Source organism: Vulpes vulpes, chromosome 9 (assembly GCF_048418805.1).
Source record: "Vulpes vulpes isolate BD-2025 chromosome 9, VulVul3, whole genome shotgun sequence".
In the NCBI taxonomy this organism is placed as follows: domain Eukaryota; kingdom Metazoa; phylum Chordata; class Mammalia; order Carnivora; family Canidae; genus Vulpes; species Vulpes vulpes.
Genome location: NC_132788.1, coordinates 93,909,882 through 93,923,497, shown reverse-complemented (window position 1 = coordinate 93,923,497; position 13,616 = coordinate 93,909,882). Strand labels below are relative to the sequence as shown.

Here is a 13,616-nt window from a genome sequence, read left to right as displayed (position 1 = left end):
CACATAATGGTCCCTGGGGCAGGTGCTCTGTATTGGAGAACAGCTGTTTTCCAACCAGTGCCTCACAGACAGGCTTTGTGATGATTGATTTTATGTGTCAACTTGGCTGGGCCATGGTACCCAGATACTTGATCAAACATTATTCTGAATATTTCTCGGAAAGTATTTTTGTGTATGATTAACATTTAGTATTTAATCTCATGGCCAGCAGACATATGGGAAGATGCTCAACATCACTCATCATCAGGGAAATGCAAACCAAAACTACAGTGAAATATCACCTCACACCTGTTGTAATGGTTAACATAAAAAACTCAAGAAACAACAAGTGTGGCAAGGATTCAAATAGGAACCCTTGTGCACTGTTGGTGGGAATGCAAACTGGTTCGGTTCCTGTGGAAAACAGAATGGAGGTTCCTCCATTTAAACGTGAAATACATACTAGAAGATGACAGGGAACTAATTAGATGTGATAACAGCATTGTGGGCATGTAAGGAAATGTCCACACTTCTTAGTAATATGACATGATGTGCAAGCCATGTGTTAATATACTTAGGAAAAGAAAAAAGAAATGAAGGAAATGTGGCAGACACTTTATACTTCACTGGATTGATATGATAGACATATGATATTTTATTGTATCTAGTTGTTTATAAATTTATAAACTAGAAATTTTTTATAATAAGCATTTAAAACTCTATAACATCAGTATACTCCTAAAAATGAAAAATGAAAGTGACTTTACTTACACATGGTCCATCATACAGTTTAGTTATATTAAGCCCTTTGTATCTGAAAGAAATTATATTTTGAAATGATTATTTTTCTTTTAAGGTATATTATAAATTATAACTAAATTTCACTTGATAGGGGTGCCTGGGTGGCTCAGATGGCTAAGCATCTGCCTTTGGCTCAGTTCATGATCTCCAGGTCCTGGGATTGAGCCCCACATTGGGTTCCCAGCTTGGTGGGAATCTGCTTCTCCCCTTCCTCTCCCTTTACTTCTCTTCCTGCTTGTGCTCTCTCTTTCTCTCTCAAATGAGTAAATAATATCTTTATAAAAAAATAAATTTCACTTGATAATCTTTAATTAAATTTGAGAAGGAAACACTCTGCTTATGGTGAGTTCTTTTTTTTTTTTTTTTTAAAGATTTTATTTATTTATTCATGAGAGACACAGATTGAGAAAGAGAGGCAGACACAGGCAGAGGGAGAAGCAGGCTCCATGCAGGGAGCCTGATGCGGGACTCGATCCTGGGAATCCTGGAACTCAATCCTGGAACTCCAGGATCACACCCTGGGCCAAAGGCAAGTGCTAAACCGCTGAGCCACCCAGGGATCCCCATATGGTGAGTTCTTACATAACAACTATTTTAAAATACCTATTGTTATAGATCTTTATTTGTCAAAGATATTGGATATATAAAATTATGTATTTTATAGAATATAAAAAATTTAATAATTAATCTTGAATATTTAAGTAGAAATCCAGAGTACATATAATGCAATTAAATAATACAATAAAATTACAGTATAAATTTTATGAAAGATGAGGCATTACTATGACCTTATGGAAATAAAAAATGATTAGGAATACTATGAACAGTTTTATGTGAACAATTAGATAACCTAGCTAAAATGGGCAAATTCCTAGAAACACACAAATTACCTACACTCTCTCAAGAAGAAAGAGGAAATCTCAACAGACTTTTATCAAGTAAAGAAATTGAATCAATAATAAAAAACCTCTTAATAAAAGTTTGACCTGGTATCTTCATTAGAATACTACCAAACATTAAAGAGTGAGTACCAATGCTTTTCAAACTCTTCCAAATAATAGAAGAGGAAAAAACATTTTCTAATCATTCTGTAAAGCTAGAATTACCATGATAGGAAAGACAAAGACATCACACACACATGCACATGAAACAATAGACCAATATACCTTATGAATATAGATGTAAAAATTCTCAACTAAGTTATAGCAAACTGAATCCAACAGCATATTAAAAGATTTATACACTACGACCAAGCAGGATTTATCCCAAGAACTCAGGGTGGTTCAACCCCAAAATATCAACCAATGCAATACCATCACATTAATTGAATGAAGGAGGTAAAAAGTACATGTTAATCTCAATTGACATTTAAAAAAAAAAAAAAAAACCAACCCTCATTTGACACCTTTTCATAATAAAAACTCTCAGAAAACAAGGGATAGAAGGGAACTTCCTCAACATGATAAAGAACATTTATGAAAAACCCATAGCAGATATTATATTCAGTGGTGAAAGACTAAAATTTCTAAGATTAGGAACAAGACAAGGATACCCACTTTCACCACTAATATTCAATGTTATGCTAAAAGTTCTAGCCAGAGCAAGAATAAGAAAGGCATCCAAAATTTCATTTGTTAATTTTACCTCAATAAAACTGGAGTGGGGGGAGAGATCCAATTTGGAACAGAAGAAGTAAAATATTTGAAGATGACATAATTCTACATAGAGAAAATCCCAAAGAATTCATATAAAAGCTACTAAAGCTAGTAAATTCACTGTTTCAGGGTACAGTGAAAACATGAAACACAACATGAAAATCAGTTGTGTTTCTATTTAACAGCAGTGAACAATCTGAAAATAAAATTAATAGGACAATTCCATTTATAGTGGTATCCGTTTGGCTCAGTTGGTAGAGAATGCAACTCTCGATCCTGAGGTTGTGAGTTCAAGCCCCACGATGGGCATGGAGCCTACTTAAAAAACAATGACAATTCACTTTACAATAGCATCCAAAAAAATAAAATACCTCTGAATAAATTTAGCTCAGGAAGTGAAAGACTTGTCCATTGAAAACTACAAAACATTTCTGAAAGAAATTAACGAAGTCTTGATAAATAGAAAGCTCTCCCATGCTCATGGATTGGAAGACTTAGTATTGTTGAAATGTTGATTGCTACCCAAAGCAATCTACAGAGTCTATGTAATCCCTATTAAAATACCAATGGCTTTTTTTTTCTTTTTTTTTTTTCAGAAACAGAAAAGTTGTCTTTCAAATTCATATGGAGTTGCAAAAGGTCCTGAGTGGCCAGAACCATTGAAAAAAAAAGTTGGAGGACCTCCAAATCCCAATTTCAAAAATTTAGTACTAAGATATAGTAACTATGTGGCATTGGAATTAGGATAGACATATAGAACAATGGAATGAAACTGAGAATGTGGGATAAATTCAAATATCTATGACAAATTGATTTTTGACAAGGGTACCAAGGCCTTTCAGTGAAAGAAGGAATAGTCTTTTCAACAAATGGTGCTGGGACAACTAGATAATCACATGCAAAAGAATGAAGTTGAACCTCTGCCTCACACCATAACAAAAATTAGCTCAAAAATAGATCTACAACCTAAATTTAATAGCCAAAACTATAAAACTCTTAGAAGAAAACATATGGGTAAATTTTCCTGCCTTGGATTTTACAGTGGATCCTTAGGTATGACTCTAATAGCAAGAACAGTAGCAGCAGGGGAAAAAAAGATACATTGACTTGATTAAAATTCAAAACTTTGTGCATCAAAGTACATTATCAGGAAAGTGGAAGACAATCTACAGAATGGGAGAATATATTTTCAAATTATATCTAGAATTCAGAATATATAGAGAACTCTTACAACTCAAAACTAAAAAGACAAATAATGCAGTAAAAAAAAAAAAAAAAAAAAAAAGCAAAAGACTCAGACTTGTCTCCAGAGAAAGTATACAGATGGCCACCAAGTACATGCAAAGATGCTTACATCATTAGTCATTAGGGAAAGTAGATTAAAACCATAATGAGATACCATTTCACAACCACAAGGATGGATATTTTAAAATGTTGGGGAGAAAGTAAAGAAATTGGAACCCTTAATGTTGCTGGCAAGAATGTAAAATGGTCCAGTCCCTGTGGAAAATATTTGGTAGTTTCTCAGTAAGTTATAAGTTACATATATAATTACTATAAGACCCAGAAAAATTCCACTCCAAGGTTTATACCCTAAACATTGAGAACAGGTACTCAAATGAATACCTTTACATAAATGTTCACAACAGCTAAAATGAAGAAACAACCCAAATGAGGGAATGTGTTGCTTCAAAATACTGCAGACAGTCCTTCAGGCTGAAGTGAAAGGATACCAGACAGAACCTCAAATCCATATGAAGAAACAAAGAGAACCAACAAAGTTAACTACATAGGAAAATAATATAAATGTGTTTTATCTGTAATTATTTTTTCCTATCTAAGAGACAACCACATAAAGTGATAATTATGAATCTATGTTGTTGGGCATACATATATTAAGGTATACTTTGCATGATAATAATATGCAAAGAAGGGTGAATAGGAGCTATTAGGATCAAAGTTTTTATTTAAAAAAAAATTATTTGTTTAAAAGATTTTATTTGAGAGAGAAAATGGGTGGAGGGAGGGAAGGGGCAGACACAGACTCCCTGCTGAGTAGGGAGCTCAATATGGGACTCCATCCAAAGACCCTGGGATCATGACCTGAGCTCAAGGCAAATGCTTAACCAACTGAGCCACCCAGGTGGGTGCCCCAGGAACAAAACTTGTAAAATACTTTTGTAATTAATGTGGTATCAATCCAAACTAAGTTATTATACATTAAAATCTTTTAATTCCCATATTAACTACTAAGAAAATATTTCCAAAAATTTGGTCAATGGGAGTTCTTTGGAAGCTATCTCTCAAGGATCTCCTGGTTTTAGCATTCTATGAGTCTGATGTTTTTTGTTTTTTGTTTTTAAGATTTTATTTATTCATGAGAGACACAGAGAAAGAGGGAGAAGCAGGCTCCGTGCAGGGAGCCTGAAGCAGGACTCAATCCCAGGACCCCAAGGATCACGCCCTAGGCCAAAGGCAGGCGCTAAACCGCTGAGCCACCCAAGGATCCCGAGTCTGATGTTCTAAGTTCCCCAGACTGTGCATTCTGATTGTCAGCTGTCTGTAAGGGTGATTGAGGCTGACACTAAAGTTATTTAATTCTAGTGTAAATTTGTGAGTTCTAATGTAAATTTTGGTATTTATGCAGCAAGGCATTCAAGAAAATCCAATCTTGCCCAGCTTGACATCTCTTATTGTGACCAGAATTATCATGTCTTCTTTTAAGGAGAAGACCAGAGGAAGGACAGAAATAAAGTTTTATCTACTCTCATGTCTTTGCTTTTCTCTCTCTTAAAATATTGGACTTAACCTCTAAATCTTAGTTACCCAAGGGTGTTGATTTTCTCCTTAAAGGAGAAAGCAAGCAAAAAAAAAAACAAAAAACAAAAAACAAAAAAAAAAAAAAAAGGAGAAAGCAGATGTCAGAGGAATCCTCCTCCAATCTCTGTAAGGCAGCCTCCTTGATAAAAAGCTCTGTGCCCCACTGTTCCTCTCAGATGAAGGGTTGGGCATTTCACGTGGGTGTCACTCAAATCTTCTAACATGTAATGGGCCCAAAGATTTAAGCATATTGCTAAAGCATGAAAGCTAAAAGAAAGCTGGAAGCTAAAGAAAGTTGTTTGAGAGAATAATACCCATTCAAGGATCAATAAGCCATCCGCTGGGAGGATTTTTCACGCAGCCCCTTCCTCCTCTTCCTCATCAGGCTTTGTTCTTTGGCCTGAGGGTAACCCTCATCTGTGGTCATGTGATCTGAATGCTGTGGCTACTTGATACTGAGAACTTTCCACCTAATACTTGCCCAGGCCAGGAAGAACACTCTCCCCTCAGTGGGTTTCTGTTCTGCAATTGTGTGAATGGCATCACTTCTGGGAGTATAGGGAGGGATGGAAGAAATGGAGGAGCAAATAGTGGAGGAGTCCCTGGAGGGAAGATCTAACCAGGAGGAAGCATTCTGAGGAGGTTACTCCTATCTTGGCTACCTTCAGCCCCCTGACTGAGAGAAGGGAGAATAAAAATCAAGACTTACAGAATTTCGGAGCAGAGATGGCATTCACTGCTGTAAGTCACCTGGTCACTGCCACATATGGGTTCACTTGGCTTGATGTAAGAGAAAATCCAGCACTTATTTATATTCTCACTGCACTCCACCTGAAGGTGAGACACAGATTAGAGATGCCTTCCTCCAGGTCCTCTGACCATTGTCACTGGTAGTGGGGTAGGGGAATTGAAGAAGGAATGCCAGATCAGGCATTCAGAGGACAGTCTTTAGCAGCTTCAGTGTTTGGCCCCTGGCACTTACGCAACAATATGAATATAATATATATCATCACCTAACATGTGAGCTGTGAACTCCCTAGTCTGAGCTCTAAGTTCCTCATTAGGATGAAAATCTGTGCCCAAGCAACCACAAAATGCGATTGTTAGATTACAAAAAGGAGAATGTCTTTATGGTTAGACTTTTCTTATGAACATTACTGAGTGACTTGTATGTGGTGTTTCACACAACAGTGGCATCAAGCTTGTCACAGCAGAGGTGGGATGTAGAAGGAAGGGGACAGAGAGACTATTTGTGAAGCATTAGTATGTGGGAGGCAGGATGGACATTTTGGTATATCTTGACTAAAAGAATGTCCACTGCCAGCATAGGACAGATGTGAACTTGAGCCATGACTTCAACACCCATTTAATGATTCAAAATACTCAGCTTCAAAAAAAAAAAAAAAAAAACAAAAAACTCAGCTTCTATCCCACAAGAGAGTATGAGCTGATTGGGATAATGCATGGGAAGAGGGCTCAGGAACATATGAAATGTGCTACGTAACTGATGACCCAACTTTTATTGTGGTGTTACTCCCATTCAAGCCCCCCCCTCTGCTTCCACCTCTCAAAAGAAAGATCTGGGGCTATCAAGGAAACTGGCTTTGCTCCCCATTCTTGTTCTTGGGAACCAAGGAGGTAGAGCTTACCTTCGTCTCTTGGAGGCGAGCTCCTGCGCCTGTAGGAAGAGGGAAATCTGGAAGACAAAAACACATTCACAAGAGTTGCTCCCCTGTCTTCTGACCTTAGGGGGGAAGCTAGGATGAGGGAAACCCTGGTTGGCACAAAGAAAGCATCAGATCCCATCAGGAGGGGCTGTGGTTCCTCTGTGATGCATGCTGCCCTCTAAAGAAGTGAAGAAATGGGAAACTTCTGCCCTGCCCCTCATGTAAAATGGAGATCTTAATCCCGGCCCTTCCACAGGTAAATAACAACCTCTATAATCCTTCTTAGTTGTTTTTAGAAAACACTCTCTAAATGACAAATTACCATGAAATAGTTAGATGGAAATACTTTAGAAGATGCTGAGTTTCATTAAGGCTTCCATATATTTTCTTTCTTTTCTTTCCTTTTTTCTTTCCTTCCTTCTTTTCTTTCCTTCCTTCTTTTCTTTTCTTCTTTCTTTCTTTCTTTCTTTCTTTCTTTCTTTCTTTCTTTCTTTTTCTTCTTTCTTTCTTTCTTTCTTTCTTTCTTTCTTTCTTTCTTTCTTTCTTTCTTTCTTTCTTTTTTAGATTTTATTTATTTATTCATGAGAGACACAGAGTGGCAGAGACATAGGCAGAGGGAGCCTGATGCGGGACTCCATCCTGGGATCCCCGGGGACCAGACCTAAGCCAAAGGCAGAGCCACCCAGCTGCCCCCATATATTTTCTTTCTTTTTTTAAATTGTAGTGTAGTTAACATACAATGTTATATTGATTTCAAGGGCATATATATTCTTGATCCAAAGCTGTCTTTGCAATTATTCATATACAGTTGACTCTTGAACAACACGTGTGAACTGTACAGGTCCACTTTTGTGTGGATTTTTTCCAATAAATACAGTACTGTACTATAAATGTATTTTCCTTATGGTTTTATTAATAACATTTTCTTTTCTCTAGCTTACTTTATTTTAAGAATATAACAGATAGGGGTGCCTGGCTGGCTCAGTTGGTTAAACATCTGCCTTCGGCTCAGGTCAGGGGATCAAGCCCCGCATGGGGCTCCCTGCTCAGCCGGGAGCCTGCTTGTTCCTCTTCCTCTGCTCCCCACTGCCCATGCTCTTTCTCAAATAAATAAATAAAATCTTACAAAAAGAATCCAATCATAATACATATAACATACAAAGTATATATTATATTAATCGACTGTTTATGTTATTGGTAAGGCTTCCAGTCAACATTAGGCTATTGGTAGTCAAGTTTTGGGGAGCCAAAAGTTATACATAGACATTTGACTGTATGTGGGAGTGACCCTTGCCTCACATTATTCAAGGATCAACTGTATATGTATATAATACTTTATTATATATAATTACCTGATATCATGATTATTATATATAATATGTATGATACATTATCAGCTGTTTACATGTAGCAGCTTTATTAAGATATAATTCACATACCAGAGAATTCACCCATTTGAAGTGTACAGTGGTTTCTAGTATATTCACAGAGTTGGGCAGCATTACTACAGTTTTATTTTATTTATTTTTTTTTAAATTTATTTTTTTAATTTTTATTTATTTATGATAGTCACAGAGAGATAGAGAGACAGAGACACAGGCAGAGGGAGAAGCAGGCTCCATGCACCCGGAGCCCGATGTGGGATTCGATCCCGAGTCTCCAGGATCGCGCCCTGGGCCAAAGGCAGGCGCCAAACCGCTGCGCCACCCAGGGATCCCAGCATTACTACAGTTTTAGATCATTTTCATCACCCCAGAAAGAAACCCTGTACCCATCAGCAGTCACTTTTCATTCTTCCCTCAACAACCCCTCCATTCTCCTATCCCAGATAACCACTAATCTACTTTCCATCCTTTCTGGACACTTTATATAAATAGAATCATACAATACGTAGTCTTCTGTATCTTTCACTTAGCACCATGTTTGAAAGGTTTATCCATGTTACAGTATGCATCAGTACTTCTTTTTTATGGCTAAATTTCGTATTCCATTGGATGTATATACCATATTTCACTTATTCATTAATCAATTAATAGACATTTAAACTGTTTTCACTTCTAGGCTATTATGGGTAGGGTTACTAGGAACATTTATACACATTCTTTGTGTGGTCATGTGTTTTTATTTCTCTTGGGTATACGCCTAAGAGTGGAATTCCTGGGTCATATGGTTACCTTTAGAGAAATTACTAGACCATTTTCCAAAGAACCCGAGCCATTTTGCATTCCCAGGGGCAATGTACGAGGGGTCTAATTTTTCACATTCTTGCCAACCCTTGTTTTCTCCCTTTTTTATTATAGCCAGCACAGTGGGTATGAAGTGGTATCTCACTGTGGTTTTGAATTATATTCCCTATGATCAATGATGTTGAAGATCCTTCCGTGCACTTATTAACCATTATCTTGGAGAAATGTCTGTTCAGTTACTTTGGCTTTTTTTTTTTTTTTTTTTTTTTTTTTTTTTTACTTTGCCTATTTTTGAAAAATTGGCTTATTTGTCTTTTTTATTATTTTTTAAAATATTTTATTTATTTATTCATAGAGACACAGAGAGAGAGAGGCAGAGACTCAGGCAGAGGGAGAAGCAGGCATCACACAGAGAGCCTGACGCGGGACTGGCACAGGGGTCTCCGGGGGCCGACCGGAGTCTCCAGGATCACGCCTTGGGCTGCAGGCGGCGCTAAACCGCTGCGCCACCGGGGCTGCCCTTGTCTTTTTATTATTGCATTGTAAGAGTTCCTTATATATTCTGGATACTAAAGTCTTAAATTCAGCCTAGAGAGAATTCAGAGTCAAACTCTCAAGTAAGCAAGAGTAGAATGGCAGTTAAAGGTTAAATACGCTGTCAAAATGCTAGAGCAGGCGAACCCAGATGTCGCAACTGCACCAGAGTTAGGGGTGTTTTTCTTCTTTTTTTATGTTTGCATAGGTTAGGGGTCAACTAGGGAGCTCTCCCACAGAGCTTGTGTCCAATCACCTAAGGGACTCCTCCTACCAGTCAGCAGGGGGAGTTTGGGTCCCATATAGTCCTTGTCAGATCTGTTCTGACAGCTATCCTCCACAAGGGGGGGTCAAGCCTGCAATGTAAATAATAATGAAGCTACAGGTTACTGTAGTGCAGCGGTTTTAGGGAAGACTGCACGGGTATCCCTGGAGTCTTTTTCTAGCTGTTTGTGTTCTGGGGATGGTTGGTGGTTTCTTGATTTTTATCTTTTTACTGGTCAGAAGGTCTGGTTCCCTGCTCATATATCACTAACTGCCTACTCTCTCATTAGGAAACCCTAATTTTTGTGTTTATTATAGCAGAGTTAAGATAAGATTTGTGCTAAAAAAGGACAATTCTTAAGCAGTATGGATGACAGATTAAAGGAAGTCAAGCTGGAGGCAAAGGAAACAGGAAGAATATAAACATTCTTTCAGGGAACCACGATGAAAACCTTCACTAAGGAAGAGTCATTTCTGTGAGAAGGGCATGCATTTACGTGATGTGTGAAGTGTTTTATCAACTGAACATGGGTGATATGGGTACTCAGGTTAGAAACAGAGGGAAAATATAAGGCCATAAAAATGGGAGGGGAAGGACAGAATGATTTTCAAGAAAGATGAAGTGATCTACCTTGGTTGAGTAATGGTATGTTACCCACAAAGGGTTGGCCCAACACTTAGCCAGAAGGTCACATGGTGTGCCTGCAGGAGGGCTGATGCCAGTGGGTGGTGGTCTCAGTAGCAGTGGGAATGAAGATGAAGTGAAAGATGAGAAAGTATAAGAATAAATCTGGATTTCTTTAGAGAGGATTAAGTGTAATAGGAAAGAGGAGATGTGATATAATAAGAAATAGATATTTGGTCTCGGTCTCCAATTCTTGGCACAAAACTCCAATAACTCTTGTAATTTCCTGAGTGATGGGGAGAGGAGTGTCTTTTGTTATTCATAATAAGCCCCTTTCCACCACACCTGGGTTTATGCTCATGAGGTGGCTCTTGAAGATGGGGCTTGTTGCTAGAGAAGCAAACCACATGATTAGAGAATTGGAACCTTCAGCCCCACCCCTCAACCTTTGTAGACAAGAAGGGCTGGAGATTGAATTAATCACCAATGGCCATTGATTCAATCAGTCGAGCCTTCGTGGAATTATATAAAATTTCTAAACATGAGACACTCCATTTTGAAGCTCTCCTTTTCTTTCTAATTCCTGAACTCTAGAACTGGGCCAGAAGTGGTCATTGTATTGCAAACAGTTGCTTATAAAACCAACAGAACAAACTGGTCCTTGGACCATAAAACTGTTTATATGACCTTTATGAAGACAAACGTTAACTAGTGCATCCCCAGAGGAAGTTTGTTTGATAACACCTATAAAATCATCAACTAGGTAGTAATCAAAGTCAGCTCAACCAGTTAGCACTGAATTAAGTTTTTTTTTTCTTTTCTCGCCTGTATCTATGTCAAGTAGTTACCCTCCTTCTTTCTCACAACAACCTTTTATGTTCCCATATGAGCAGGACACTTTTCTGGTTACTCTGGAAACTGTGCTTGCCAAATTGCAATTCTGAGACCTCAGATGGAGGCCTTTGTTCTTTTTCAGTTTTCCCTCTTTTTCTCAGTTGACACCTTCATAATGGAACCTCCATAAAAATCCTAGACCAAGAGGTTTGGAGAGCATCGCATCCAGGTTGAACACACTGAGGGTGTTCACTGAGGTTGGGAGGGTGACCACCCAGAGGGCATGGAAGTTCTGTGCCCCTTCCCACACACCTTGCCCATTGCATCTCTTCCATTTGGCTGTTTCTGAGTTGTGTCCTTTATAATAAATTGGTGATAGTAAGTAAAGCACTATCCTTAGTTTTGTGAGCCATTCTAGCAAATTATTGAACTTGAGGAGGAGGTCAAGGGAACTCCCGACTTATAGCTAGTTAGTTAGAAGTCCTGGAGGTCCAGTCTTTTGACTGCTGTCTGAAGTAGGGGCAATCTTGTAGGACTGAGTCTCTTAACCTGTGGTGTTTAGATAAATGCCAGGTAGTGGTGTCCTAATTGTATTAAATTTTGGAATACCCAACTGGTATCTACAGAAAATGGGAGGATTGCTTGGTGTGGAAAACCCACATATTTGGTGTCAAAAAAAAGTGTTGGCATAGAAGGAAATAGCTTTTCCTTCAATAGAAAAAGAAAAATATTTTCCCCCATAAGATATGAGAGGCATGAAGAATAGTTTTCAATTTGTTACAGAGCGTCTTAAGATATGAGGGGCTTGGGAGGCACCTGGGTGGCTCAGTGGTTGAGTGTCTGCCTTTGGCCTAGGTCATGATCTTAGGGTCCTGGGACCCGGTCCTGCATTGGGCTCCCCTCAGGGAACCTGCTTCTCCCTCTGCTTATTTCTCTGCCATTCTTTGTATCTCTCGTAAATAAATAAATAAAATCTTAAAAAAAAAAAAAAAAAGACGAGAGAGGCTTGAAAAAAATGTTTTAAGTGAGAGAAAGCACCAATAAAAAGTAAAAAATTGAAGGTAAATGAGAGTTTCAGAATCCAGATGGAAAAAGGACCTGTTGAGTGTATTGAGTGTAGAGGCCACTCTTAGGCAACAGGCTTGAGCAATGGAAATCTGAAGAAGGCAAGAGGGCCCATAGTGACCACCGACCACCAAGCTGATGCAAACAGGCTCATTAAGCAATCCACCTGAAATAGCCATAGGCCCTAAGTGACCAATTACAACCAGACACAGTTCCTAAAATTACCAAAAAAGGGAGGGTATATCCCCATACCTCCTCATTCTGCCCTGTAACTATAGCCCCTCACCACCACCTCCTGGCAGTCTCTCCTTCACTGTCCTGCCTGATGCTTCCTTGAGATGTATCTGATAAACTTTGATGTCTTTTTTTCTGCCTTCGTTGAATTCTTTCACCACTAGTACCTCGCCCCCCACCCAATCAGAATGTACCACATTGAGGCCCTCAGAGATTCCCCACAGTTAAGCCTGAATACTGTTTATTCTGAGGCCCTCAGAGATTCCCCATAGTTATGGATGAACACTGTTTACTCGAAAACCAGCCATTGACTAAAATAATATCTGACTCTATTTCCACAGAGCCTAATCAAATTCTTTTGGGTTTGAGAAATGTAAATATACAGACTCTGGAAATGAATGTTTCCAGAGTGACGACTGCCCTTTGGTTTAAATGCTTCCATAGTAATCAGGTATTGGAAAGTTCAGTGGTCCTGTGTTTGGAAGGTTTGAATTTGATTCCCAGCTTTGATACCAATGACACTGAGGGAATACTTTCTTCCTCTGGATTTCAGTTTGTACATGTGTAACAGAAAACTGAACAGCACTTCCACAGATACCTCTGATTTTCCTGTAACCCTGGATATACCACAGAAAATGTGAGCAGAGCAAGGATATGTAACTCACCAACTGCAAAGGCAGCCCACACGGAGATGACCAAAACAAGAACGACCTCCTTCATGGTGGCAGAGGAGCTATGAAAATATGCAGCCTTAGATGGTAGGATAGAGAAAGTTCCGTGTGAAGGCCACATTCTCACAGAGATCCCTCACTGACAAGGAAGTGAAGTCTAAATCCTTCAAGTTTGTTCTTTCCTCAGGTCATTTGGAATGAATTTTGTCTGATGCAATTAAATTGCTTAATTTATTTCCCTAGAATGATTGGACATTAGAAGAAAATGATCTCAAAAAAAA

At 38.5% G+C, this 13,616-nt stretch overlaps 1 protein-coding gene across 1 annotated transcript; it reads right to left on the bottom strand.

The window, feature by feature from the left end:
• Nucleotides 1–282: 282 nt before the first annotated feature.
• Nucleotides 283–13,384, bottom strand: SPINK8 (serine peptidase inhibitor Kazal type 8 (putative)). Its single transcript, XM_072722128.1, has 5 exons — nt 13,330–13,384; nt 6,905–6,951; nt 5,965–6,086; nt 751–793; nt 283–288 (listed from the first exon to the last, which is right to left on the bottom strand). The coding sequence occupies exons 1-5, from the start codon at nt 13,382–13,384 to the stop codon at nt 283–285; spliced, it is 273 nt and encodes a 90-aa protein (XP_072578229.1).
• Between the last annotated feature and the right edge of the window lie 232 nt (nt 13,385–13,616).

Bases quoted from the DNA above. Each gene is read 5' to 3' on its own strand.
- SPINK8 (XM_072722128.1), bottom strand. From the start codon at position 13,384: ATGAAGGAGGTCGTTCTTGTTTTGGTCATCTCCGTGTGGGCTGCCTTT. The intron at 6,952-13,329 runs GTGAGTTACATA...TTTGTCTTCCAG, and splicing joins GTGGGCTGCCTTTGCAGTTG to ATTTCCCTCTTCCTACAGGC. The intron at 6,087-6,904 runs GTAAGCTCTACC...TCTCACCTTCAG, and splicing joins CTCGCCTCCAAGAGACGAAG to GTGGAGTGCAGTGAGAATAT.